Source organism: Anopheles marshallii, chromosome 3 (assembly GCF_943734725.1).
Source record: "Anopheles marshallii chromosome 3, idAnoMarsDA_429_01, whole genome shotgun sequence".
NCBI classification, from domain to species: domain Eukaryota; kingdom Metazoa; phylum Arthropoda; class Insecta; order Diptera; family Culicidae; genus Anopheles; species Anopheles marshallii.
In genome coordinates, this window is record NC_071327.1 from 46,040,139 (window position 1) to 46,067,299 (window position 27,161).

Genomic DNA, 27,161 nt, shown 5'->3' on the forward strand with positions numbered 1-27,161 from the left:
AACCACATCAAACTAGTTAATCATTTCATTTGTGAGATTCATTTGTATTTTATGAATATTTGTTAATTTCATCTCTTTTTTTTGTTAGTTGAATACCTTTAGGTTTATCTTCAAAATCCGTTTGATATCATGTAAATTTCCACATTCTTTCCGCAAGAATGATGCTCATTATAAATTTTTGCCTCAGTCCTTTTTCCAGGCATTAATATTTGTTAAATATTTTTTATATTTGATAAGGTAATGTGAATTCTAAATTCTTTGTTGAAAAAAAAATATAATCACCGGAACTAACCATAACAAGAGAGCACTTAATAAAATTAGCTGTCACTGAAATTTGTAGTATAAGACTATGGTGGAGTTGACTGACCATTCTTAACACTTATCAATTCAGACCAAATCAATGAAACTGCAAGAAAACATAGTTCCGCTTACATCACCATCTCGTTGGAATCCTTTTAACCCAACGGAGAAGGTGTTGAACGGCTGCATAATTCGATTATAATATTTATAAATTGCATTCAAAGTGCATCTGTGTGCAACCAGCAATCGGACGCACCTTTTGCATGTGTTCACGTATGTACACACATATACACACACGGACACAAAACACAAGGTGTTGACGTATGGAGACCGCGTGATAACGAAGTGAATGCAAACCCAACCTATGCTTGGTCGAGACGGGTATTAACAAGATTTCAACAAATTTATTTATTGACCATTTTTCATTTCTTCACGTGCGGTTTGACAGCGTCTTGCTTCTCCCCTTCGTGGAGATTATTTTTCTTTCGTTTAACGAAAAAGTATATTAATTTCAATGTAACATGTTGTTTTCTTATTTCCAGCGTGTGGGAAAACGGTTTATTCATTCATCGCTGCTGTTAGACATTTCTCGTTAGCAGCATTCAAATTGTTTTATTTTGTTGTTTTTTTTTTTCGCGAACTTCAAAGAGTTCTCGCTGCAAGATGTAACAATTTGAAAGTAGGTACCGCGGAAGTCCCATTTAGAACTCCCGACGATGATATAACTTCAACGGCGGTTGAAACATAAGAAAAAAAATCTTCCTCTGCCATCGTTTGTGAGCCGATTTTTCCGCTCATTAGGACACGCCACCTATTAATAAACATTTCGGATAAGAGGAAAATAGTACAAACATGTCTTCGATAGACATCTACCTCTTGTATCCTCTTGCCACACAGTCAGCATTGGAGTAGAATTGTCACTGTTTTACGAATTTTAAGTCGTAATCATTCGATCTTTACCTTTCCATCGATTGTGCTGGCGCTGACAAACGATTTCCTTGGCAGAAAAGAGCGGAAAGTTCATCCGTTTGTAAAAAAATCGATGCGCTCGTCGATCTGTTTTTCTTCTATGTGGTGACGAAGGTCTTTCTGGGCAAACCGGTGGAAGGTTCGCGGGTTTCATCCGTCCGTGGTCGCGACCAGAGAGCGATTGATGAGAAAATGATTGACGAGGTCCCGCGGCGACGACAATAGCTGGCGTGCAGCATCCGTTTGGTTGTGCTTTCCTTTCCGCTGCCTATCCCGTTTGATATGCAGAAGGAGGATATTTTTGGGATGACCATCGTGCGCTGATTGAGTGGGCGTATTTGGTTGGCCTCCTGAAATGTCACACAAAACAAACCATGGGAAGAAGTACCCACCGAATGAATAAAGCACAGTTATGGAGCATCATCCCGCCGGAATGGTGCGTGAAGGGGAGTGTATAATGGTAATTCAAGTGACAGATTTCAAGTAAATGGGAAAAATAGATCGATGTGAAGTCGTATAAGAGCACTAAACAAAAGCAGAAGAAACAAGATATAGGAGGATCTCACCTATCGTACCATCATCATGGACATGCGAAAGGTCCAACCGGTGACAAATGAGAGCTTCTTTTGCCTGCAACACAAAATCGAATCGATCGATGCGACGGTGCCCGGCTGAGTTGGCCGACAAAACCGGGGGTCAAACGGAGTCCGCATGCTGGGCGGAAGTCACCACGGGGAGGAAATGTCATTTCGGGAGGTTTGTCTAAAATTATTTGTACATCATTTCCGTCGCATTTTGTGACCGCAGCTGAATGACGTGGTTCGGTGATTATATTATCTGACGAGTTCTTTTGTGCCAGCGCTCGGAGCGCTGGGGACGAAAGGTTGGGTCTGGTTGGGTCATTTTGCAAGAAGAGACTTCGACGATTTTTGAAACGTTCTCCTTGGACAGTCCAATGCGAGACGACACTGACATGAAAGCATCAAATGCCGCCTAGATAAGGAGGACGATTGTATGTACGCCGGTATGTTATGTTTAGATAATGACAGCTAATGAATCGGTTACGCATAAATAAGCATATCAAAGCATACGAACAACACACCCAATAAGCGAAATTTGCATTAGGTCTTGAAAAGCGTAAAAAGCAAATGGACTAGTGCAGTAAAGCCCTCCCACAGTTTTACATTTAACGGCTTCTATATTAGAAGTTAGAAAACAGAAAGATGTAATTGTTATTCTCGTCAAGCATCAAAATACCAAGAAAGGAAAATCTTCATATATTTATACTCAAGTAAATAAAGCATTGGGGAAGAACAGAACCAAATCAGTAGAGTTCTGAACAAGAACCATCTAAGAGCAGCAACATCACCACCCGGGGTTGAATTTTCCATCATTTTCCCTTTCACAAGTAACAATCCCGGATGGAAATAATCTTTCCGTTTCAGGGAAGAGTCAATTATAAATTGTTTCGTTCGTTAGATCTCGAAAGCCGACGCAGTGCCGCATTAAAATCGTTCCATACGTTGGACACTTTATTGCTTTTCGAGGAATTTGTCTCATGAATAATATAACACAAAAGAGCGGTCGCGGCAAACGATCGAAATCCATGCAGCAGCTTCGATCATATGGCATCAAACAAATGCATCGAAGAGGAAAACACAGAGGAAATTGAGATTATGATCCCGGCAAGACACGCGAATGCGCGCGTTTGCCGTCTTCATTTATTCGTGCCGCCGTTCGTATCCGGCTTCTCTGCCGCCTCAATATCCATATTACATGTCTAAGGTTGTTTTATTTTTTGTTATTTATTTCACCAGAAGGAAATTTTCTTACTTGCCGAGTGCACATCATGTGTCACATCTTACTGTTTTGCATTGTATTCAAATTGTATCTTTTACGAGTGCAATTAAACAATCACACACCGATGCGGCTCACTTGTTTGCTTGAATAAAACTCAAACAGCGAAACAGTGACAGCTTACCCACGGACAGATGACGGTCGCGAATGTGTGAAATAAAAACATAAAAAATCCGTATTTTGTACCGGGAAGTAAAAATTGTTACGCTGTTATATGTCGGTTTGTGCTTCAGATATGATCGTATGATGATTACGAACGAAACGAATAGATAGATAAAGTCATTCAGTTCAGCTTTTTTCATACCTTAAAATTTTGGAAAAAAAAATGAAAAGGAATGTCTCTTAACATTGTCTGACGGTCACGTAACTTCAAAACATTGCTGAAATCATCGATGTTACATGAAAGGAAGTAGAACTGCATTTTATTTATCGTATAATCTTTTATATGGCTCGTAATTACATGTGATAGATATAATGCTATTAATGTGCAAAACAGTTCTATTGCATCGGGCTTATTGGATGTATACATCTAACCCTGTTGCGTGAAACGTTAAGTGAATTACGCAGACCCATTTTATGCTTATTTTAAAGTACAGTGTTTTCTAATACTAGTACTTTTTATTGGGGTCGGGATTAATTGAATAAAGATGGTTCAATAAACCATACTAATTAATGGTAAATATAATAATAATAGTTTTATTACTCAATCGATAATCTTATATGTTATTATCAACTCATAAATAAGTAATGATTTGATTAATCGTTTTCTAGTAATTGAAATTTTATTACATTAAACAACTGCAACCAAAACTAATCGCCAACCTGTTGCTGTACGTCAGAAGCCATTATCGCAAATTGGTAGTGTCAACAACGGTCAAGTTAGGGCTACAAATATACGAATAAAAAATATTCTTATCTTCATTAAAAAAAGGTCTTCTGGTCATCGCAGTCACCAGATTTGAATTAGGCGACTGTTCTCATTTGAGGCATTTTTTAAGTGAAGGTTGAAACTTTTAGGTTCATAATATGAATGCGATCATGGTAGATATTAATTGCTCAATATTTTGCATCTGCACACGAGTCCAACGTTTGATTAATTAGATAAGTTTTATGGTCACATAAAACAAATGGATTAAATTAGTTGTGTTAATATTTTTAACAAAATGATAAATTAATCCACAAATTTGTTCATAATCAAAAACGAAATTTAAGAAAGGTTCAAAAGTTCAAAGATAGCTTAACCCCTTCAAACTTGGTATAATAAAATAATAGAAAAATCAAAGCAACGAATTATAGATATATTTAAAAATTATAAAACAATATTAAAATTAATCAACAAAAGCTACCATGATTTCAAAACATATGTTTGCGGTTTATATGATACATGATACAGTGATGTTTGTAGTATTATTGATACAACAATCAAACATTTGAAAGATATAAATTGATCAAGATCGGTTTTAATATCTAAAAATGTATAAATGGACACATGACATCTAAACAATGTAAATAATTTAGTATAAAAGGAATGTATATTCCTTGATGATGGCTACTCGCTACCCAAGAACCTTCTGCTATGTCCTAATATTTCTATGTCTCGCGTTTCAAATTGTACGAAACACGGCGGCAAAATGAACCATATGTTTCAATTAAGAAATTGAGCGCAAGCTTGATTTTACGTTACTTAGAATATGATCTGACGCTCATTTCGAGAGCACGTATACGCGTTGGGGTTTTTTTGGTTTTTGTATTTGTAACAACCATTAAAAACGAGTCTACGCAAAATGGGAAATTCAATCCACTTGCTAATGCAACCCGCGCCAGGTCCATTTTCCGATCGAACGCGCACGGGCATTGAGTTTCCCAAATGGTTTTAGTGTACTCTCTGTTCGATTTATAATTACGTGACGCATCGAAAGACCCGTACGGGGAAGCGTGTGTGCCATTTTGTGACTTAGCGGTAGGATGAAGGATGGTGATGATGATGAGCGATGGAAGTCAATTTTCCTGATTTGAGACTAAGACCAAACGTTCTTGCATCGATGATGATCCATCAACTCCCGGGTCCGGTTGAATCGGCCGAACACGCCGATGGGTTACGGGTTGGCATTCGTTATGGAAATTGATTGAAACCATCACATCGGAAACACAAGGCATCTCGCCGCATCCATCTGATGGATGACATCTTCCCTCCAAACGCGAGACCACAAAGTGGATCTCTAATTATACATATTGAAATATACTTTTTTTACTTGTCTATAAATTCTATTTCTAGTAGCCGTACCACGACCGGCAACCGTGAGCTAGTTCAATCTCAAACGTTCCGAAAAGGGGAAATGTAGAGAAGTTTGCTGCCTCGGATTTTCATTACGAATGTTCCGACATTGCTATCCACATTCGATCACTTCGAACCAGTATTGCGATGCCGCCTCATTTTGCTCAGAAGTTTTTGCTGATTTAGTTTACCGATCGTTGCTTTACCACCGTGTTTATTCCCATCCATACCGCGCCGCATCGGGAACAGCCCTTCGTTCCACTGACATTGGATGTCTAACATATGTTAATTTAGTGTAAAAACATTTCGCCATCCTCCAATGGTCGAACTCAGCCCCCTACACCGCGCCACGCGGCAATTTCTAACAAAGTCGTTCCATGTTCCGCGCATAATGTTTTGCGCGACTACCGATGACTAGTGTTAGCTTTATTCTTTCCACCTCCATTGGCGCTAGTTATAGCGCTGCTCGTTGCATGGTTTGACTCTTTGGCCCAGAAGTACAGCATGGTGCCCGGCAGCTTCCTTGGCGGGAGGTATCATCGTAACCCCCTTAGGAAATTTCCTTCTTTTTCGCAAACTGAAAGAAACATTCAGTACATCGCAATTATGAGCTTGCGTTTGCCGACAAATAATGTATGCACTTAGTTTTGTTATGCTCGATTTTACAATTCACTCAGAGCAGACAGCTACATTTTTCACATCTTAAGTTTGTTCTACAGATGTTGCAATGTGAATTAGATGAGCCGATACTAATTTTATGATAAAAGCAACCACAACGAAACTGGTGGTAAATATTGATACAAACCGATTCAAATCATTTACAGCGTAGCATTTTCCGTTCGTCAGCAATAATGTTAAAGAGAAGCGCGGGGAAAAAAAGGATTGTTTAAAAATAAAATTTATTTGCATGCCTAATGGCGTCTGTCGGAAAATGTCTGCTGTTAATATTTCACCGTTAAATTATTTATCGAGGAAAAAATCAAACACAGAAACAGATCAATATTAGTAGAAATGTACCAATGGTCACTATAGCGCTTCGGATGTAAATCTCCATATGGGGTCATGATAGTCAAATTCAACGCATTTGGGGGACGGTGAAGGTGAGAAAACAAAATCAATTAAAGGCGAGATCCGTTACCGGATCTAAATCTTGCCTATTTCTATCCGACTACAGCTCGTACAAATACCTCCACTAGAAGACACTGTCGATGGCTGGTGAAACAGTTCACTTTGAACACACGGTGCGGTGCGTGGACACACGAGGGAGTGGAACCGTTGGACTCTGCTCCAAAATGATGTTATTGTGCGGATCGGGCGAACAAGATCTGTCATGCAGGAGGATGGGAACGATTTTGGGCGCATGTCCTCCGGATGTTGGGTGTGGAAGCGCGTGACGGAACAGTGCGCTCTCCGTGAGCGAGCTGTGAACGGCCAATATTGACTTAATTAATTGAATCAATATTTATACGCGCGTTGCATCATCCTTTTGCGCGATGGGCATGTTCCGTACAATGATTTCCGTTGACCGTTCGGGTGTTGTTCGCCCGATGTATCATGAATGAAGCCGAAGCGAAATAGACAAACTGTGGCTATTGGCATGTTTCGGGTCAGGTGAGTGAAATGATATATTTTTATCTTTTACCACAAATGCTACAATGAGTCGAATATGTTTGCTAAAAGTGAGTACCGGTTATAGGTTTTTTGTTGTTGTATGAACTGCTTCATCGCGTACTTCTTTATTTGCATACAGTCCAGAGACTGTACACCCTTGCTGTGTACAAATGCACGCTATTCTGCACATGCAGATGTGATACAGAATGAAATTAACATTCCTTCCACATAATGTTATCACCACAGACGATCGTTACATTTAACTCTTTCCTGCTCTCTTCTGTCTCTCGTCTTGCATTGGGGCACAACTCCATTTTTTATATCACCAATAGCCCTGCCAAGTTCTGGGACATGGCAAGCAGAATGGAACGCGCACACATAAGCACTGTACGTCGCGATGGATGGATCGATAATCATTGACGAAGCATTAAAATTGTGTGGTTTTCGTTCCATATTCTTGGCAAACTTCTTGCTTTTCTGCACAGTGCATCCCCTTGCAATTGCAACCGGGCCGCTTTCCTTTCCATACCTCAACGGCTTGCAACGATGGAAATGTGAAGAAAATGGTCGGTAAAGAGAAAGCAAGAAAACATGTTGCTGTGCATATTTACACTCCACGAGCCTGGCCAGACTGAGCCGAAGAGAATGGTCCAACGTTCGCCACCATATTGCGTCTCCGACCGAACGAACCCCAGTTCCTGTTGCACGACCTGTGGCATGCCGTTAAGCCAGGATAAGGAATAATTATATTTAATAATTTTATTATATATTCATGCAGATTATGCTCGGTGTCGACCTCTTTGCCTTCAGCCCTCCGCTCTCGCCCCGGTTTACAGTCAAACCGGCGTCAAATGGAATGACCATATATAGGCATAAAACAATCGCTTTGGAAGGGAAAGAAAGAAAGGTAGCAAGCCTTTGAGAATCTTTATCCATCGTATAATTTAGTATTAGTACAAAATATAAATTTGTTTTGTGTAATTGTTACTGTTTGAAATGTCGTTGTACAAATCGGCCAAGTGTAATCATAAGAATGTGTAATAATTTGCATCTGTTTTTTTATGGGTGCTTAAGATCATTTTCGTTGATGACGGTACCTTGGAGTCGTGGCTCGACGTTCGATCTAGCACATCCGACAACCGTGGTTCGAATCTCATCTGAACTGGCGGATACCTCAGGTGCGGTGTATGCGAGTTTGCTTGAAAATACATTATGATAATATTATACCAGATCTCTTTTTAAGTCAAGAAAAGATAAAAAATGGTTTGCATAAGTGTACCAGCACGCTTAGAAATATATCCGGAAGTTACCCATGAAAAAATGCACGCAATTAAATGTTTTATCCATCCGGCATGCAACTGTGGAATCGTTGGTCGCAATGGTCGAGGGTAGTTTTGGGGTGTATAGAGTTTGCGCAGGTCTTGTTTTCCCTTTTCCAACCTTCGCGAACTCCCTGTATGTTGTCGGTTACTTGTCCTTGCCAGCTTTCCAACATGTAGAGAGCGAAAGAGTCAATGTTTGAGTGCACTGTTTTAATTCTGGAAGTCCAGCCACATGGTAAACGCAAGAAGAAAAAATCGCTTGCACTTTTTGAAGCTGGTTAAATTGTAGCCTGAGGGTATCGCTTCCTTTTTTGTTACCGTCCTCGTTTAATAAGTGGGTTACTTGCCAAAATGTCAAAACGGAAAAAAGTTTAACATAAAATCGAGTGAAGTTGAAATGAAAATATTACGATCATTTATGTTTGAGCTATTTTTTTTTTTCGTTTTGCAAGAATTTGTAAAGCGAAGTAAAGATATATTAATCATTTGCGCATGTTCGGCTCGTGTGTCAACACGTTTCACCTTCAGCACCTACGCACGTAAGGATTGGGTTTTGTGGTATAAACCTTATGACTTATCATTCCCTCTGCATTTCATCTCCAATAAATCTTCAACACATCATTCCACGAGCCATGGTTCAAAGCAATCTGACTGATTCTTTATTTTTCCTTCGTCTAAAGCCGGGGGTTTTGGTGGTTGCTCACATACATGTTTATATAAACCGCCCAATATCCACAACACTTCTGACTCTTGATAACCTTGCCTGCGGGAACGCATGTGTGGGAGTGGGAAATAAATTTTATATCAGCATAAAACTGAAAATCTAACCCTCGTCTTACCATACGTTTACCGGGCAGATGAAAAGTGAGAAGCCGCCGGTTTTAGGAAGCAATTCCGAAACTCGGGAGTTTTTTATTATGCTTGCACTAGTTCCTTACCACCCCACCCTGGGGGCAGTAAACTCTCGTTTTGCAGTTTTTATAGCTTTTTAATGTGATTTATAACGCGTCTATTTGGTGGAAAACACTGTGCACACGATGATTTGATCGGTTGATTGAAACGAAAAATAACACTTGTCTGATGTTAACACCGGGGTTTTTCTGCGATCTGCGGAGGAATATTTAGAGTACCGTATTCGGAAAGAGATTTGTTCTTCAAAAAGATGAAGATGTAAACAGCTTCGTATAGTTGCGGTTGGTAGAAGCGAAGTAATTGAATGCGTCATGAGAAGCAAAAGATACAACACTGGAATGTTCGGGCAATTATCACATGTACGCTGCTGATAAGTTTACGCCCCATAACATGTTGCGCTTATGTCGCAATAGTTTACTCGCAGGCCAATTAATTGATATCACTTGCTATGATGATGAACGAACCATTCCGACACATGGTATCATAAGACCAACAAAAAGCAACGGCAACCACAACGTACTCGCTTATCGAATACGATTCCAAAATTCATTCCACCCCCTTTTCCAGAGCTATTTTTCAAATATGTCGCTGTTAAAATGCGAATGAAGTCTGATATGTGATGTGCAACAATTTATTTATAATCTAAATTTCATCAACAGCGTGCCATTGTATAGATTAACAGCACCTAAATTCCACACACTCCAGGCACAAATGTGTGCACCTCGGTTAAAATCGCCGGTGGGAGTTGCGATTGATTAATAAAAGCAATAATAAAACATTAAAAACAGTCGACGATGCTGGATTGGGCCGGAAAGAAGAAACAAGAAACATTCACCTAAAATTATCCAAACTAATGGATTCTGTCATGGAGCTGTGTTTTTGTTCCAATCGGCTGCTCTGTACGTTTTTCTGGGGTAAGAAAATTTGGCTGCATTTCCCCAGGAACAAGGTGAAAAGAAAAATAGCTCATACTCCCCCTGTTATGTTCAAGAATTAGTGGACGGTGCGGTGGCCGTTTATTTCTCGTTCGGTCTCGTACCATCGGCCCATATCATCCTTCATGCAGCTACCATTTTCTCATCAGTACCGAGTCTGGTTTGATTTCGGTTTGGCTCGGGAAAAATAATCAGACGCAGGAATCGAAAATTAAGTCTGACAGATGAAAACATGGTACCGCGGGCGGATCAGATCGCGTAGCAAGACAACAGAAAGCAAGCACACACGGGTCACCCAACGTTGATCGCAAAGTTCGTGTAGATCACCGTGTGCGTGCTCCGCCGCCATTTGATTAATGCATCGTTGACGGGATTTTATTTTATTTTGCTTCGTTTTTGTTTCTACTCTTTCTTACGCGTGTTTTTTTTTTTCTATTTTCGAATTCAAATATTCCACGATTGTGCACGAATCTTGTTACGTTTTTTCCCCTATCGCAGTCCCAAAGATGGCGCGATGAAGATGATATACACATGGAAAGGACTCCCCTTTGACACTCTTGTTGGAGTTTCGTTTTTCATCGGCACGCTTTTGGACATGAAAAATGGCTGTGGCACCTGGTGAAAAGAATGTTAAAAATTATCGATCTGTATTGTCGAAATCATTTTTTAAACAAATTATTAATTTAATTTAGATAACATTGTATGCCCCACGTAATTGTTTTAAACCGTAAAAGGGTGATAGCTAACAATGTTGTCTCCTTTATTGTAGATCAATGTTGTTTTTTCTTGTCACCGTACAGCGTCAATCCAGGGTGACACCCGGAACTAACAACCGTCAGCCCTCGTTCATGCCGCAGGATCTTTTGCAATAACAAACTAACTTAATTTGCATCCACATCATTATCGATGCACTGCCACAATAATGCTTTCTCACCCACCCAACAATTCGCCTTCTGTTCTGTGAGTACGTGTAAAAGGGGGGAGGGAGGGTCTGTCTTTGACTTATTTCTTGCTTTTTCATTTTTTGCATGTAATCCGATTCGTATCAATTGAAGGAAACAACCCCAGAACAGCACACGCGTAAAACTTCTAGAAACCTTCAAAGTGTGTTGGTTTCCACTGAGGGGTATCACATATCTTCTTGGGGATTCGATACCTGCCCAGCCGAATGTCTTAGTCCGATTATATCAAAATGTTTCTTACATTTGCTTTCCTTAGTCCTCGGTGTCTGTACATCGTATGTGACGGCACGTTGTATCGTTTTACCGTTCAACTGTGTGACCTAGGCGGGGTGGATTAAAAAAGTTCTCAACCGTCCTATTCGCATTTTTTCGCATCGCAAATTTCCATTTTTGCTCGAAAATTACTACCGACAGTATAGCTCGTTAATTAACACCAAGCATTTCCATGGCCATTGCCAAATAAAGGAAACCTTTGGAAATGGATCACCGCTTGCATATAAACTCAGGCTTTATCCAAATGGGAGCGGAGTTCGTCAATCACAGATGCAACCCAAACCGCACATTTGGCAGCCTTTCCAATAATTAATAATAATACAAAGTAGTAGATGTGCTCCCCGTGAGTGCATGTTTATATTTTCACACGCACTAGTTTATAAACAACTCAATCCCGTGTCGGTCGGTCTTCGTGAGTGTGACGACGACTTACCGCAAGGAAAACTTACCCCAAACGCCACTAGTGGTGGTGACGTGGAAGAGAAATTTCCGCAACCGTTTTTCATTCCACTCCAGCAGAAGAAAACCACTACGCCCACGCCCCATATTCACCTTCTCCTGTTTTCCTCCTCCTTTACCCATTTCCCGGGTCACACGGAGACCCAATGTGCGAGGTGGTGGCTAGACCTCGAAACAAATAAATTGTATTTTTCCACGCGACACTCGTTAGAGAGCGTCCGTTGGAGTTTGTTTGGAAAAGCGAATGTCACAACAACCGCCACAACGACCACCGTTCCGACGGTGGAGATCCGGTGAGTGAGGGAAGGGATGGGAGGGACGCACACCACATGGCTTCGGCACGAGCGAAAGGGCACTTTTTTGTTGCTGCTGTTGTTGTTGTTGTTGGTAGCACTGTCAAATGACGTTGATAATGTGCCGAGATGGGTTGATGATGAAGATGGAAGCAATCGCTAAATCGCACAAGAACGATCGCATTAGCGAACGCGATCATTCATTAGTGGTGGGCGGAGATGGTTGGGAATGGTTGGAAAACGGGTGGTGCTAATTTGTCAAAATATTTTAGCCGACAGTGCGGTGCGGTGTTCGGGGAAGAGATAGTAATAGTGGGAGCGAAACATAACCTTTTAATCATAATTCTTATTTAGAAACATAGCAATAATATTCATGCAAAACAGATGGTGGTTGAGATGAGTTATTGAATGATACATTGATCTGGTGATGGTATTTCGTGCACTGGTGATAAAATGGTTTTCGGAAAGTGAATGATGCTTTTTATAAAATAGTTTTTTTATGAAAATTTTGCATTAATAGCTGCATTGTTATTACCTCGTTTGCTGAGGGCTTTACAAACCACATTTTCTTGGCATTATTTATCCATGAAATTCTCCTGCATGAGTATTGGTCTTCCACATATTGGATTGGTGAACGCTTCGGAAACGGTTTTGGTACCGATTAGATCGGGCAAATATCGCTGCCGCTACCATTCAACCATAGGGTCACCGTATTTTGAATACTATTAGAAACATTTTTATTCGATGAATAGGTCGATCTTTGTTAAGATGCTTCGCAACTCGTCTCAGATATTCTCAAACAACTAAAATTTTCAATACAAATGATGCTTTTCACAGTCAATGGGCAACGACGTTCAATTAGAATGAGTCATGCAGTGGTTCCGTCAAATGTAACAACTAATTTTAACAATTTTCCAAAATAAATTTTAGATCTTAACATCCTCAAGCACAATTATTATTTTAATCGACATACTGCAAGCCAAACTATTGTCACGGTAATCGAACGCTTTATTCTTCTCATGGCGCCAGTCTAAGAAAATAATGCGATCTCGCATTATGTTGCAAACGGCATTAATGAAACCAATTGCTGCTACCGTCAACTTCCTATACCCCTTTTACCGGTATGAAACATTCGATCGATGAATGATCATAATTTCTACAGAATTTTGAATCATTTTCCTTCCATGACGCCATGACGCCGAACTAACGTGACCAGAAGCGAATGACACGGAAAAGAGTTAGTTCGTTGGTCCGTCTGATGAACATATTCATCATTTATATCCCACCACCACCGGTACAGCAACACCCGTCATCCATTTGGGCCGGTATTTATCGCGCCCGCGAGTGTCGCGCACCACCCGAAAATATGCATGCATGTCTTGGGGAGAAGATGTCAAAATTGATTGTCAGATAGATCTTTTTTTTTCGGTGGAAGATGTATTTTGTAGCATTATATTTTTTCTCTTCCTACTCTCCCACCATGACCAGTAGCTGTTGTTAGTATTGCTGATATTGTTATTGGTATGATGGTCGTTTTTTTTACCCTACCAATCTTTGCTATGGATAATGATCTTTGCCTGTTCCTTCGGGGGGAACCCTCGTGCAATGTGCGGCTTGTGAGGATGGATGGAAAACAAAAATGTCAGGAGGTTACTGCATGTTACCATAATAAAAGCGAACAATAAATAAAAATAGACTTCGGTTGCTAATGTCGAGTGCCAACGTGGCGGCTCGACCATGTGTCCTACCGTTTTGATTTCGTTTGACAAATGCATCGATTTTCGTTCATTTGTTTAATTTATTAAACATCTTTTGCTATTGCATTGCGATATTACTATAAGAGTTCTATTCTATAGACGTATTTTTTCCTACTTGATGTATTAAAAACTGATATCTTATTTCGTACTTTTCTCACTTTTTCTTTACTAGGCACTCCTATTAACCGCTTGCCAATTATGGCCAAGTCGGTGCTGGATTTGTACGAACTATACAACCTGGTTATTGCGCGCGGCGGTCTCGTGGACGTAATTAACAAAAAGCTATGGCAGGAAATCATCAAAGGACTCCATCTTCCATCTAGCATTACCAGCGCAGCATTCACACTACGAACACAGTGAGTATTGTTACAATTATTATTTTAATTAATTTTCGATATTCTTGCATCCGATGCTCCGGGGAACGCTCAATTGACACTTTGGTTTAACGATTTTTTTCTTTTATGTACTTATTAAATACTACCCACAATCGCAAACTTCGTGAAACAGCTCAACCCTCCATGAATATAAATGCTTATATTATCCATTGTTTTTGTATCATCAAAACATAATTTTCGACCATATTCACTTTCTTGAATGAATTTTCTTATTTCCCTACGCATATCGAGTGGGCATGCATACTTGCCGTGTTGCTTGCGCCATTTTGTTTGTCCTTGCTGTGTAATCGTACGGTCCGGGACTGCATGTAATCGTTCCAGAATAAATTAAAACCTAACGTACCCAGCGAGCGTGTAAACAATTTTTTTCTTGTCGAGATTCTTTTTCCTTTTGCCACGATCATCGTTTTCGCGGTCGTTATGCTACCTACCGGGAAGCGTACGTGTGTGTGTGTGGAACGCGACCGCCTCGTGATCCAAGGCGGCTTCTCCAAAACCCTCGAAAGGACGCGCCAAAACAAAATAAAGTCAATTAATTCGTCAAAATGTCGTCCAATGCACATACGAATGGAGACGATCTGAAGCGCACCGTGCCAGAAAGGGCCTGCGGGATTAAACCATCGGGGACAGCACATCAAAATGGCCACCGTTTTCGCGACCGCAGACAAGGAATGCTAAATGCGCATGTATCGCGAAACCTCGCCATGGGAGGAAACGGCCATCAGTAGAAGAATCATTTAATGTATTCCAGATACAAATCGATCGGCTTCGGTTGCAAGGCGAAACGGGTTTGTGAGCGAAATATGCATCCTGACTTCTCATTCGCTGAATTGCCGTCCTCGGAGTCTGCCCGTTTGGTGTATGTACCGGCCCTTAGGTGTATGTACCGATGTGAAGATGTGGGACAAGGCAGTGGATATTCGGCCGGCAACAGCGACTTGAACGCTTGATAACTGCTCTGGTCAAATGGGAGTATGTGTATGCGCATAAATTATAGGCTAACCTGGCAGTACGCGTGGTAAGCTTTGCATACATAATTCGATCGGAATATGGTCTAATAATATAGCGATACGCTATCATTACAACTTCGCCACTTAATCCTTTCGATGCTGGCAAATGGCTTCTTAGTGAAGTGAAATTCGATGGCTACCATTTTAATTTTAGACCGGCAAACGAGATGTATGTTGCACTTTGTGTCTATCCAGACGCAGATCCCCAAATAATGATGTGTACTATTGTGGAATGTTCATAAGTGTCGAGTAAAAAAGAATATCATTTTTTTCTCTGGATAACCAGGCAAGGTATGATCTTCAAATATTCAGAAGCGCCAAGAGTTCGGCAGGCAGGAAATAGACACTTATCAAGAATTGAAGATACTTAACAATTTATGATTATAATTCATTAAGAACGAAACGAGCAATATTGTAATGTTGCTCACAATATTGTCAGAAATTCATAATATCTATCTTCATGTCCAGTCATTCTGACTGGCCAGGACTAACTGTCAAAACAAAAGATATATCCGTTTTCATGAATGCATGTTGAAAGATATGTAATATTTACATCTGAGTATTGTTCAAATTATTTTATCCCCAGAAGTTACTTCAATTTTTCAACTAAATTTTTCCAGTTCAGTCAATATATCTTGCTATGAAATTGCTTAATATACTTAATATCTTTATACATTCTCATCGTCTGGTTATCAATTTTCTACGGTGCGGTCATCGAAAGTACTGCTGAGATTCGAACCACGACCCTCGATGTACTAGACCCCAAGAGCCAAGCCACTACACCATAAGACCAGCTCATGACAGGCATGGTAGTAATGCTATTGTAATCTAGCAAAGCTCCCCCCCTAGTGTAAGTGTATACAGGTGTTACACTTGGGCACGCAAATTCTTCAAATTGTGTTTATTACAAAACAACAAATTGATCGCTACCATTGCCAACAACATCACGTGCAGCGGGCGCTTCATTTCCCCCGAACTCACCCCATATATACAAAAAACAACTCACATCCGTTCTCGTGGAGGGAAACCCAACCCAGCACTCGTTACCATCCGTCCGGTCGAGTGGATGCAAAACCAAAGCCAACAATTGCACTGCTCTGAAAGACGCCCTGGCCGGTTGCCAAAGCGTTGGTCTTGATTTATATTCTCGATGCCGCCCTTACGCGATTCTTTGCGCGGTGTAAGCATTATTATTTATACTTTATTTTATTGGATTTCATTTTGTTTTTAACCACTCAGCATTGCGAACACACAGCGCCAAAGGAAGGCAGATGATTGCTCTCGTTCCCTTTTTGCTGTACCCGGCCCTGACATGCTCCCGTGCGGGTTGCAGTACCATTTCAGCTGCACCTTGGCGCATATCACATGTGCAAAATGTGCTTGTATATGTATATAAATAAGCCTGTGCCTTTGTGCCTGTGTGCCTGTGTGCCTGTGGTGTGTACGATTCGCGTTTTCATTGGGCATTAAATTTGGGGGCCAGGACAAAATAATACGCCGACGCGATGCCGCACTGAAACCAGTCCCCGTACTGCTCTAGACCGGTGTACCGAGGGGTTTTGAAAGAAAAGAAAACAACACACACCACACATTTCCTCTTCACAGCTCCAACTGCATGGCGGACGAGAACGAACGCGAATGTCTGGTGCAGGAAATATGCTCCACTGGCAAAATAAGTTCGCTCGTTCTTATGCGGCTTATGTGCGCTTTTCCTTTTCCCCTTTCGTCCGTTCGCAAACAGCGGCGCACGATGCAGGCACGAGAACGAATGCCGCAGAAGGAAACAGTTTTATAGGTCGGCACTAAATTAAACTGCATATTAACCGATGTTTTGTTTTGTGGCCCCGGCGCGCCATCTTCACCGTGCCCATTCTACCAACTCCATTGCCCTAGCCGAACACCACCCGATCATCAATAAAGTTAGCTAATTTCATTAAAATACAAATGAGACTGGCGAGTTGCACGCGGACACGGGGTCCGGGTGTACACCGCCATCCGGCACGGACGAATGCATTGACCATTGCCCGTGGCGTGCAAGGGATTGATTTATGAAGATCGATCGTTAAAGTTTACTCATTGATTAAACCATATAAAATGCGGTGAAGCGAGATGACGAAGAAAATTAGATTTTTTGTATCGCAATGGAGCAATGGTTGCAATAATACTTTTCTTTTCATCGTTTAATGTTTGGCTTTCTTAGTTTTTTACCAAAGAAAGGCAGAGCAAACGTGAACTAATACGTCCATCATCGCATGGCATGGGATTCCTGAAGTTTCTATTAATCTTGCATCATTTTGAAACGATTCTTTTGCTAATGGTGTTGAGTGCATCTAATTCAAATTCAAGAATAAGAATAAATCTACATACCGGACGAATGACTCTGTGTTCGCAAGGTGAAGATTCATTTAGGTATTCTTTAAAAACATTCTAAACATTCACGATTTTCTGGACATTCAAGTACTTAAGATTCTTAGATATGTGAAACATTATGGACTCATGAATCTCAAAAGAAGTTTTATAGATACATGATTCTGTGAATCCGTCGCCCTTCTCAGAAGATTCATATGAATGACTCTTCGGAAAAGATTCACCACAATCATAATTTACAAAGCACGTATTAAAGCGCATAATTCCATCGCGCCTCATACATTCGTTGAACAAACTCCCCAAACGAAGAAAAGGATGATCAAACGTTTTCGAAATGTCACCCCTTGCTACCTTTGCTTCGGATGTTTCTCTCCACGATCTACGATCTGGCGATGGGTACGGATCCTTACCAGCCACAGGTCTCGTATATGAAGCACTTCGTAACCGCAAAACGCTTGCGGTAATAACATCATCGCAGCAAAAGACCGTCCTGACCGCAGAAAGTCAACGACAGGCGCGTTGGGGTGGGCAGACGGTTGAGGGAACAAAGAGAAACACCCAATCGAGCATGGTTTTTGGGAGGGAAGCAGGGAAAATAAAAACCAACAATCACTTAATTGTTCAAACATGGACGTGTTTGATATCGTGTACGAAATTGATTGTTTTGTTATTTTCCCTTTTTTCCATTGTTTCCACTGCTGGTGGAGAAGGGGATGGGGGTATGTAATGGGGTTGGTGAAGGAGGGATGATTGAGCTGGTTGGCTTACACCGCACACACTTTTCATAATTTTGTACAGTACTTTTTCTTTTCGTTCCATTCCATGATCAAGTGATCAATTACTCTTAAATTTTTTTTGCATACAAAATTTGTTTAAATTTTTCTACAAAAAATGTACCAAAAAGTAATCCCTCTCGAGCGTACTACGAGAGGCAGGCAGATGCAGTAATCAGTGGATCAAAACCTCTATCATAAAAAAAACTGTTGAGCGTGTAATGTAAATGATCGTACATTATTCTTATCCTATCAATTTTCAACGTAACGGGCCAGTTGAAACAGAGCGCACCGCGATTGTAACCGTGCCGCGCTTGTATTGAACAAACCATCATCAACAAAATGTGCCTGCGAGGGCGAAGTGATAAAGGGCAAAGTGACGACGGTAAGCGATCGAGTGAATGATTCAGTGCACCCACCGATGGATCCGGTCGCTCGAGTGCGCAAGGTGATGGTGACGCTATTTGCGGTGTACCCAACATTTCCTCCGCCGTTAAAATCATCCCCCAAAAGCAATACTCCATCGGATGGCAGAAGTGTCCATCTCATCGGCTCATAATTCCATAAAACCGTCCATAAACATATTTATAAACGCGGACGCTTAGTCATAAACGGGTGGGGGGGGGGGGGGGGGGGGGGGGGGGGCAGGGCAGTGCGAGAGAGAGAGAGAGGGAGGAAGCATGCGGTATTTGAATTTCAATAGACAAATATTTAGTCCCGGTGTCATTGCACGTGTGCGTGGACATAGTCGATGTAATTGATGTTTTCTGTTGGTAATTAGTGGAAGTGGAGTCGTTGGTGTTTTATTTTTTTTTTGTTTCTTCGTTTTTTTAGAGTATTGCTCTGAACTAATCGAGATCGCACAGTTCCGGAAAGCTTTTATATTAATTTTCGGATGAGAATCGATCTTTGTATAAAACGGAGGCACGAGACAACATTACAATTCAATCGCTTAAATTTGAATTTCAATATTCTCTTACACAGCCAGCCAGATTAAACAACAGAAATAATAGTTTTGTTGCATTTCAAACAATGCCAAATAAAAACTTAATGATGTATGCATGGTTAAATTTGCAATCCGTTGGCATGCAGTTCATCCTCCCAGCACCAAATCGCGATTGGCGTCCGTTTGTCTACAGTTGAAAACAACATTAAGTACTACAAAAAAAAACACACACACACACTCCAACACATTCCATTCACACCAAAGCCAATCCAAAATTGATCCCAAATATTATCCCAAGCTCAAACGCCGAAACATCTGTTCTGTGGGCAATTCTCGAGGGATGCCGCATGGAGAACGTTCTTTACCACCCTTCATTGTGAGGCGCGCAACTTTGGCGGCAAACACGAGATACCGCAAAGACACATTGCAATCGTAACTTCCTCGCCAAATGATGCGAATTATGACTGCTTTAATACCCCGTCATTTTCGTTTTAAAAACAACGGAAAAGAATTCCTTCTGCGCACATAAGTAAATTATGCTTTACGATCGGCAATTCTTATGATTTTATGCTTGCATAGCGAACGCTACGAATTGTGAATTATGGCACTGAGTGTGTATCCCGAGGCTTTGCTCGTGACGCGCTACAGGTGTGTGCATCTTATATGTCACTGGCGGTTTACCTCGTGCCTGCAACATCACATTGGTGTGCTGCGGGTACGAACATTGGGGCTTCGCTCTGTTCTGGTCCAATAGTCGCGCCATATTGTCTGACCGCGGCACAAACCCCGTCAGCACATCAGGGAAGGGCCAATCTACCACCCAAAAACGTGCTATCTGGCGGGCACAGCACCCCGTTCCAGTTTTCTCTTTTTTCTTTCATCCATCACATTTTTGTTTTTGCCGTTTTTTTTTCCTTCATTTTTGTCTCCGTCCTCATTTCTCTCCCCTCCCTCCCAAATAAAACCACCCTGCGAAGAGGGTGACCGGCATCCATTCGCGATGTGTTGTGTGGTGTGTTGTGATGATAATTTAAATATTAAATTAATATATTTTCGCGCCGTACCGAAATTAATGTCGATTGTCGGGGGCGAAGGTGGTAAGCGAACGCCACTCAGCACCCCTCACCCCCCCACAAAACCTCCTTTTACACTGTCCTCATCCACATCCTGGTCAAAAAAAAGAAAACAAGAGCTCACCTTTATTGTCAGCTCACTCTGCTTGAACATTCGGTTGCGTTGTTGGGCGCGATCGACGCTTTCTCGCCTTGCGCAAAAAGCCGACCCACCCACCCAAGAGGCACCGCGAACACCACGTTGTGGCGGCGCAAGACATTCATAGCTTGATGTTGCGGGTTACATACGAGTGTGTAACGAGACGAGAGAGTAAGTCAATGTTGATAATTTTGTGACATTTATTATTTCCCGTGCGTTGTGTGTGTCGGTTTGTCGGTTTTTTCCCTGTTTTATTTTGTGTTGTGGATTCTTTTGTGAGTATTTCATTTTGCATTATTTGTGTTTTTTTTCCTGCGTATCGTTTTAGCTATGAAATCCCACACGACCCGGCGGCATGTTGTGCGCTTTGTGTGTCATTGCAGGTGGTTATCTTTGTATGGGGGAGGGAACAGCTTCTTTAGCTGATCTGAATGTGGAATTAATTTGTCGACAATCCTAACCTTCATCCCACATTTATTTTTCACAGGCAAAACATTTAATAACTACGTTAGATAAGCAAGTTACGAAAAGTATGCATTTTAATTGGAAATGCATCAACAGAAGGCCATGCATAATTTGGGGTTTCTCTTTTTTAACGGCTATAAATGAACTGTCGTTTAATAATTGCGATCTTTTTTATGTCTTGTAATAACTAGAAATGTTTAAAACAAGAAACTTTGTACAAATTTCATGCGGGAGCTTGTATGCCCTTTGGCATACATCCCCGTAGTAACAAACTCCCTTTCCAAAGTGAAAATTTTTACCATTAATTGTACGATATTTATCGCACGAAGGAGACGAACCAAGCAAGATGGAAAATATAAATCGATAAAATTATTATTGCAAATAAAGAGGGACCAAAACTGCTCTGGACATGGTCAACAATAAATTGGAAGGTAATAATAAAACCCATTTTCGCTCTGTTCTTCTGCGCAACGTTCGGTTGCTGTCCGTCTACCATCCGGGTTTTTTCCCCGATTACAACTCATAAATGACCAATCCATCAGACTGATCTTCACCGTGAATCGTCCGCCAATGGAATGACAGATCCAAGACAGGGTACGAAGCACGGTACAATGTTTAGGAATCTGCCGATGAAGCACACCATCACACCACACCGCGGAAAGGGTATTAATTATTGTCTTCGCTACGCAATCGCGACTTGCTCTCGCGAAATCGATCCAAACATCAACGATCTTTGGGAGATGCTTCACGATCGATCAACCAGGTTTTATGTGCGCCAGCAAAAAAAAAAACGATTTTAATAACCCCCAAGCAAAGGGTAAAAACAGCTTCTGTTTCAGGGGTCCCAAAGAATTTCTTCGGGATGATTTTGTTTTGCATGCATGCGCACTCCATACAAAGAAAAGGAAAAGTGTTTCAGGGTTTATTAGCCTATTTTTTAAGTGTTCTCCTTTTTTGCGGGATTTCTTCAGACGAGTTCTCCAAAAGTCGAAAGGGAGCTTCGGTTGAAGCGTTTGGAACTTCCCCCCACAAAAAAGGCGCAAAACGACGGTGGTCGTCGGCTTTTATTAATGGAAAGTTCATCATTGTGACTATTTTATGGATTTTATATGGAAAAAATAAAAACCCCACATTGTTGTTGTGTTGTGGGTAGTACGCACGAGGGATAAATCGCTATGGGAACTGTGTTTGATGAGCCTTACGGCCTTGTCGGTAGAAGATACTGTTGCGATATTTCACGATGCTTTTTAATCCTCTTCCGCCCAATGATGCGTTTGGGTGCAGCGGCTGCATTACTGCTTCCAGGTATCATATTGCTAAAAAAGGTCTGCTCGACGGTGTGCTCTAATGGAGTTGGGGTTTTATATTTTTTTTGGCAAATTCCCGTTCAATTCATAAACATTTTTTATAGTTTAAATATGAGGTAATTTTTAAGCTGGTTTTGCCGGATTAAAATAGAATTTGTACGTACCCTTGCGAGTTTATATTTTACTTTATTTGAAAAACATAATGCTAAAAACAAATAAATGTTTTTTTTATTCAACAAGAACGGCTAGGCCATATTGCTTAAAACTAAAGGTAACTTAATCTAAGATACAATTCACATTCGTTTGAAGACATTTCCTTTTCCAAACAACGAAATGTATTGAAAATTTAAAAAAAATAACGAATAAATGTACTCAAAAATAGTACATTATTCCTTAATATCTTACTTAATACATAAAATACGGTAGATGTCGCCACGGAAGACTTCACTGTGTGTCTCACTGTGTGAGACGTCTTCAATCCTAGCTCCATTTGCACGCGTACTCCATCTCGAGACCGATGCGTCCGTTATAAAATACTGGTTTTATATGCTATTGCAGCATGCAATGCATGTAAATATGTTTACACAGTCAATTAGAACACACCCGACAACAGACGGGCCAGACACAGCCAGTTGGCGGGTTGGTTGGAGCATCTTTCGATGAATTAATATTTATACTCACTCGTCGGAACCCCTTCACTCGTGTACAGCCAGGCCGTTGGTCACCTGCCAAACGGCTAGCATAAGCATAAGAGGATCGGTATATAACCATATGCAACCATTTTCATCACCACCGGCCATATCATCGTCGTGATGCGCTGGTGGACACATTCTTCTTGGAGTCATATTTTGTTGAGTCGTTGAATCATTCTTCTTCTAAACATGGCCTTTTACTCTTATTTTTCTTCCCAGGTATATGAAGTATCTCTATCCGTACGAGTGCGAGAAGAAGAACCTGAGCACACCGGCAGAGTTGCAGGCGGCCATCGATGGAAACCGGCGCGAGGGTCGTCGCTCTAGCTATGGCCAGTTTGATTCGGTAAGTGCAACGAACGCATACAGAGAATCTTACACCCCGTACAAGTACCTGAAGAAAGTGGACGAGATGTGAAGCGATATCGATCAGGCTGAATGGTTAGCGAAGGTTCGTTGGTACAGGTGCGTCAAACGCATCTTCTTTTGTCTGCGAGTCCCCGTTGTAATAGTTGCGCTAGGTGCAACATTGAAGAACGACTAATCTGTTGAAGTAAGCCTTCCTAAAAAAAAGTCATTTAATTGAACGGAAATCAATACAATATGTTGGACCAATGTTTCTCAATAAGAAACTGCTATTCAGTTACAAGTATGCAAGCGATTTATTATACTGATTACATAAACCCCAGAGGTACATCGACGATCTATTATAAGCCTTGGTACTTGTAGCATGACAATATATATCTGAGCTAAGATTTGCCTTGAATGATCATTAATTATTTTCGTTTGCGCAAAGTTCACGGGTGACACATTTTGCTATTAATGTTCCTTCATAGAACTGCTTCTCTTCCCAAAACATTGTTACTGTTAGCAATGTAATTTGCTGCCACCAGAAAAGGCAGCTGCAATTGATCGGCGCACGTAAAGTAATAACCACCCTTCTTTTTTACGACCACCGTCTTATGAACCATCTGCGAAACCATAAACATAGCCAATAATCAATAAACTTTGATTCACGCTCATGTTGCAAGTGGAAACGATCGCAACATCGTCTACAGAGTAACACTGCACGATGAGCAGCATGGATCAAAATATCGTTGTTTAACTGTTGCTGGGAGTGATTCGTGTTCCGGCAACCACGTCTGGTCGTGATGCAGGGCGTCCAAATCGTTCCAACAAGTGTGTTGCTAAGAAGAATGGTTTTCTTCCATGTCTGTTTGCGGAAAGCAGCACACTCGTTTGGCATATCGAATGATGGGATTGAGTAGCAATGGGTATGGTAGCGCACACATAAAATCCACCGGCAACCGAGAACTAATCGGTGTTCCACGTGATCCAATCCGATGTTGTTTGTTTTGCGTTTATACTACACCAAACAACCAATGCAACAACGGAAATGGAATTCCATTCATTCAACCGTTCGATCGATGGGTATTACTCCATTCATTAAATCGTAAGGCTCCTAGTGAGAGATAATTCTCTTCCCGATCGTAAAATACAATGTAGATGTAGAACGAAACGAATTACAACATTTCTCTGCATTGTTGCTTCCTTTCTTTACAGCCTTCCGTACAACGCTCACCGATTCCGCAGGGCATCTCACAGATGCCGCCCCTGTCGCTGGTGTCACACGTCAATCAGCAGCAGCACCATCACCGGCTGCTACCACCAGTAGCCCAAATACCGAACATGTTGCCGGCCGAGTTTGAGCAACGCATGCTCAACTACATCAAAATGTTCCAGCCGAAGGAGATGGGCCGTGCACAGAGCCCGGATAAACTGTCCGCCCTGAATGCGATTGATATTTCGCGCGTGGCACTCTGGAACATGTACAACCCGAGCCCGAACAGTCCACCGAATTCGCTCAATACTAGCCCGGAAAATAATATGCAAAGGTAAGACTGTTTTCATTCCCCCTTAATTTCCGTTCCATGCTTTAATCGATCCACCACTTCTCGATCTCCTTAACAGCGCTCTCGATCTTTCGGAATCGCCGGATCATGCAATGTCAGCGATCAAGCGCGAGCGAGATCATCCGGTCGATTTTAGCGATCCGCGAGACTATGGTAATGGATTGGGACCGCCAGCCAAACGTAGCCACCACCATCACCATTCGCTTCACAACCGATCGATAACGCCACCACAGAAGCTACACAGTTCCTCGCACGATGACGATGATGCGCGGTCCGACAGCACACCGATCAACCTGCGCGAGAATGGTACTCTTGGTCGTCGCCCCACACTGGACGATGACGGTGACGACGAAGAGGATGAGATGGAGGACGAAACGACAGAGGAGGACATGTTGCGTGCTCAGTTCGCTGCTGCTGCCGCTGCCGCAGCCGTTAATCAGCACCCGCTCGCACTCAGCATTGCCGATCATCATCTTCAGCAACAGCAACAACAGCAGCAACAACATCAACAGCAGCAGCAACGCGAACGCGAACGGGAGCGTGCTCAACAGCAGGTTGCCGCACAGCGTGAACAGCAACAACACAATCTGGCAACACTGGACCTAAGCATACTGGATCGCGAACGGCTACGCTGTGATAGTGCTGACAAACTGAAGCGTCAGAGCCAGCAGCAGCAGCAACAACAGCAAAATCAGCAGCACCAACAGCTGCTGGATCAGCATCACCTTCACCAAAGGCAATTGCAGCACCAGCAGCAATCGCGTGTCGCCCGAGAACTGCGAAAACATGAGAATGGTGACCGACTCAGCTTGACACCGGACAGTGAGTTGCATCATTCGAAGAGCAATCTTTCTACGAGCGGAGGTGGAACTGGCACCGGACTATCGGACCCGTTTAGCTCACCGCTGGGCATTTCCGGGATGCAGTTTAAGCTGATCAGTCGAGGTAAGACGACGAACAGGGATTTTCTTACGGCTCGCATAAATAGAGATCCTTAACTAACTCACTTCTCTGTTAACCTCAATGAACTAGACAATGTTCCCAACAAATTGTCCAGCCTCTTTCATTAATAACACTTTTTGGTTCCATCTTTCTGTTTCTTGCAGGTGATGCTAGCAAGGGCGACCAGAAACTAGTGGTGACGATGGAATTTAACGGTGTCCAGTATGAAGGTGTCCTGTTTGCCAATCCCCTATCCTCCGCCAACTTATCCGCACCGGCATCAACTCCACCCTCCTCGTCCGTATCGGCTACCTCGGCTTCTCCGATCGGTTCCATGGTATCACCGGTCAAATCCAACGCCGCTCTCATCTCACCCCTGGATGATCGTGATTCACTCGCCACCGGCACCACCGTGGACAACCCGCTTGTGCCACTATCCTCATCAAATGGAACCACCACCAGCACCGCCACCACTACCACCAACTCCACCGGCAACAGTCTCGTTGCCAGCAGTAGTGTTGCTGCTTCCAACACCTGCGTCCAGCAGCAGGACAGTGTGATTCCACCCTCAGGTGGTGCAACCAGCCCGGCAAGATCGATGGTTTCATAGGTTTGTGATCGCTCCGGTGTGTATTACACGGTAGTGTGAGCAGCCGCAACCTGTTACCGATTCGCTCTCTTGCTCCTGATACCCTGTTCTGATAAAGCAACACCATGAAAACCGCGCACGGGACATAAAAGTGCTCTCTTCTTCTCAATGCCCCGTGTTCTTATAATTCCCTCAACCTCGCTTTTCCGCCGCTGTTTGGCGTGTTTAAATGTTTCTCAAAGGACGACGGTGCAGAGATAGTAGTAATCAGCTGCTTGATTCCTATGTGGCCGGATTTTAGGTTTTAGTCTACGAACACGCGAATAACTTATACCCGTTTGACGATAATGATGATGATTGTAGAACGTAATCTACCGGTAACAATGATGCCTCGGTGTGTAAAAGCAGGTGTACGCCAAAGCATTTTTCGTCTTCATTGATCCATTATTGTACACATATTTTTTCAGCGTCTAGTGTTCAGAATTATTGTATCATTTTTGTATCGTTTCGATTGTTCTTCCTTTTCCTTGCTTTATGTGCAAATAATTTAACGCATTTCATGTTTCCGCATCTCGCAATTATTATCAAACCACATCATCAAACTGCAATCATCCGGCCCATCGGA

At 42.0% G+C, this 27,161-nt stretch overlaps 1 protein-coding gene across 1 annotated transcript in view; it reads left to right on the forward strand.

Annotated features, from left to right (window-relative positions):
* Positions 1-26,557, forward strand: part of LOC128711325 (protein dead ringer) — a 96,419-nt gene extending 69,862 nt beyond the window's left edge. Inside the window, exons 7-11 of the mRNA XM_053806194.1 lie at positions 14,098-14,281; positions 23,312-23,438; positions 24,656-24,987; positions 25,064-25,950; positions 26,112-26,557. Of these exons, the coding sequence (XP_053662169.1) occupies positions 14,098-14,281; positions 23,312-23,438; positions 24,656-24,987; positions 25,064-25,950; positions 26,112-26,557 (1,976 nt within the window). The remainder of the gene's footprint in view (positions 1-14,097; positions 14,282-23,311; positions 23,439-24,655; positions 24,988-25,063; positions 25,951-26,111) is intronic.
* The last annotated feature ends 604 nt before the right edge of the window (positions 26,558-27,161 follow it).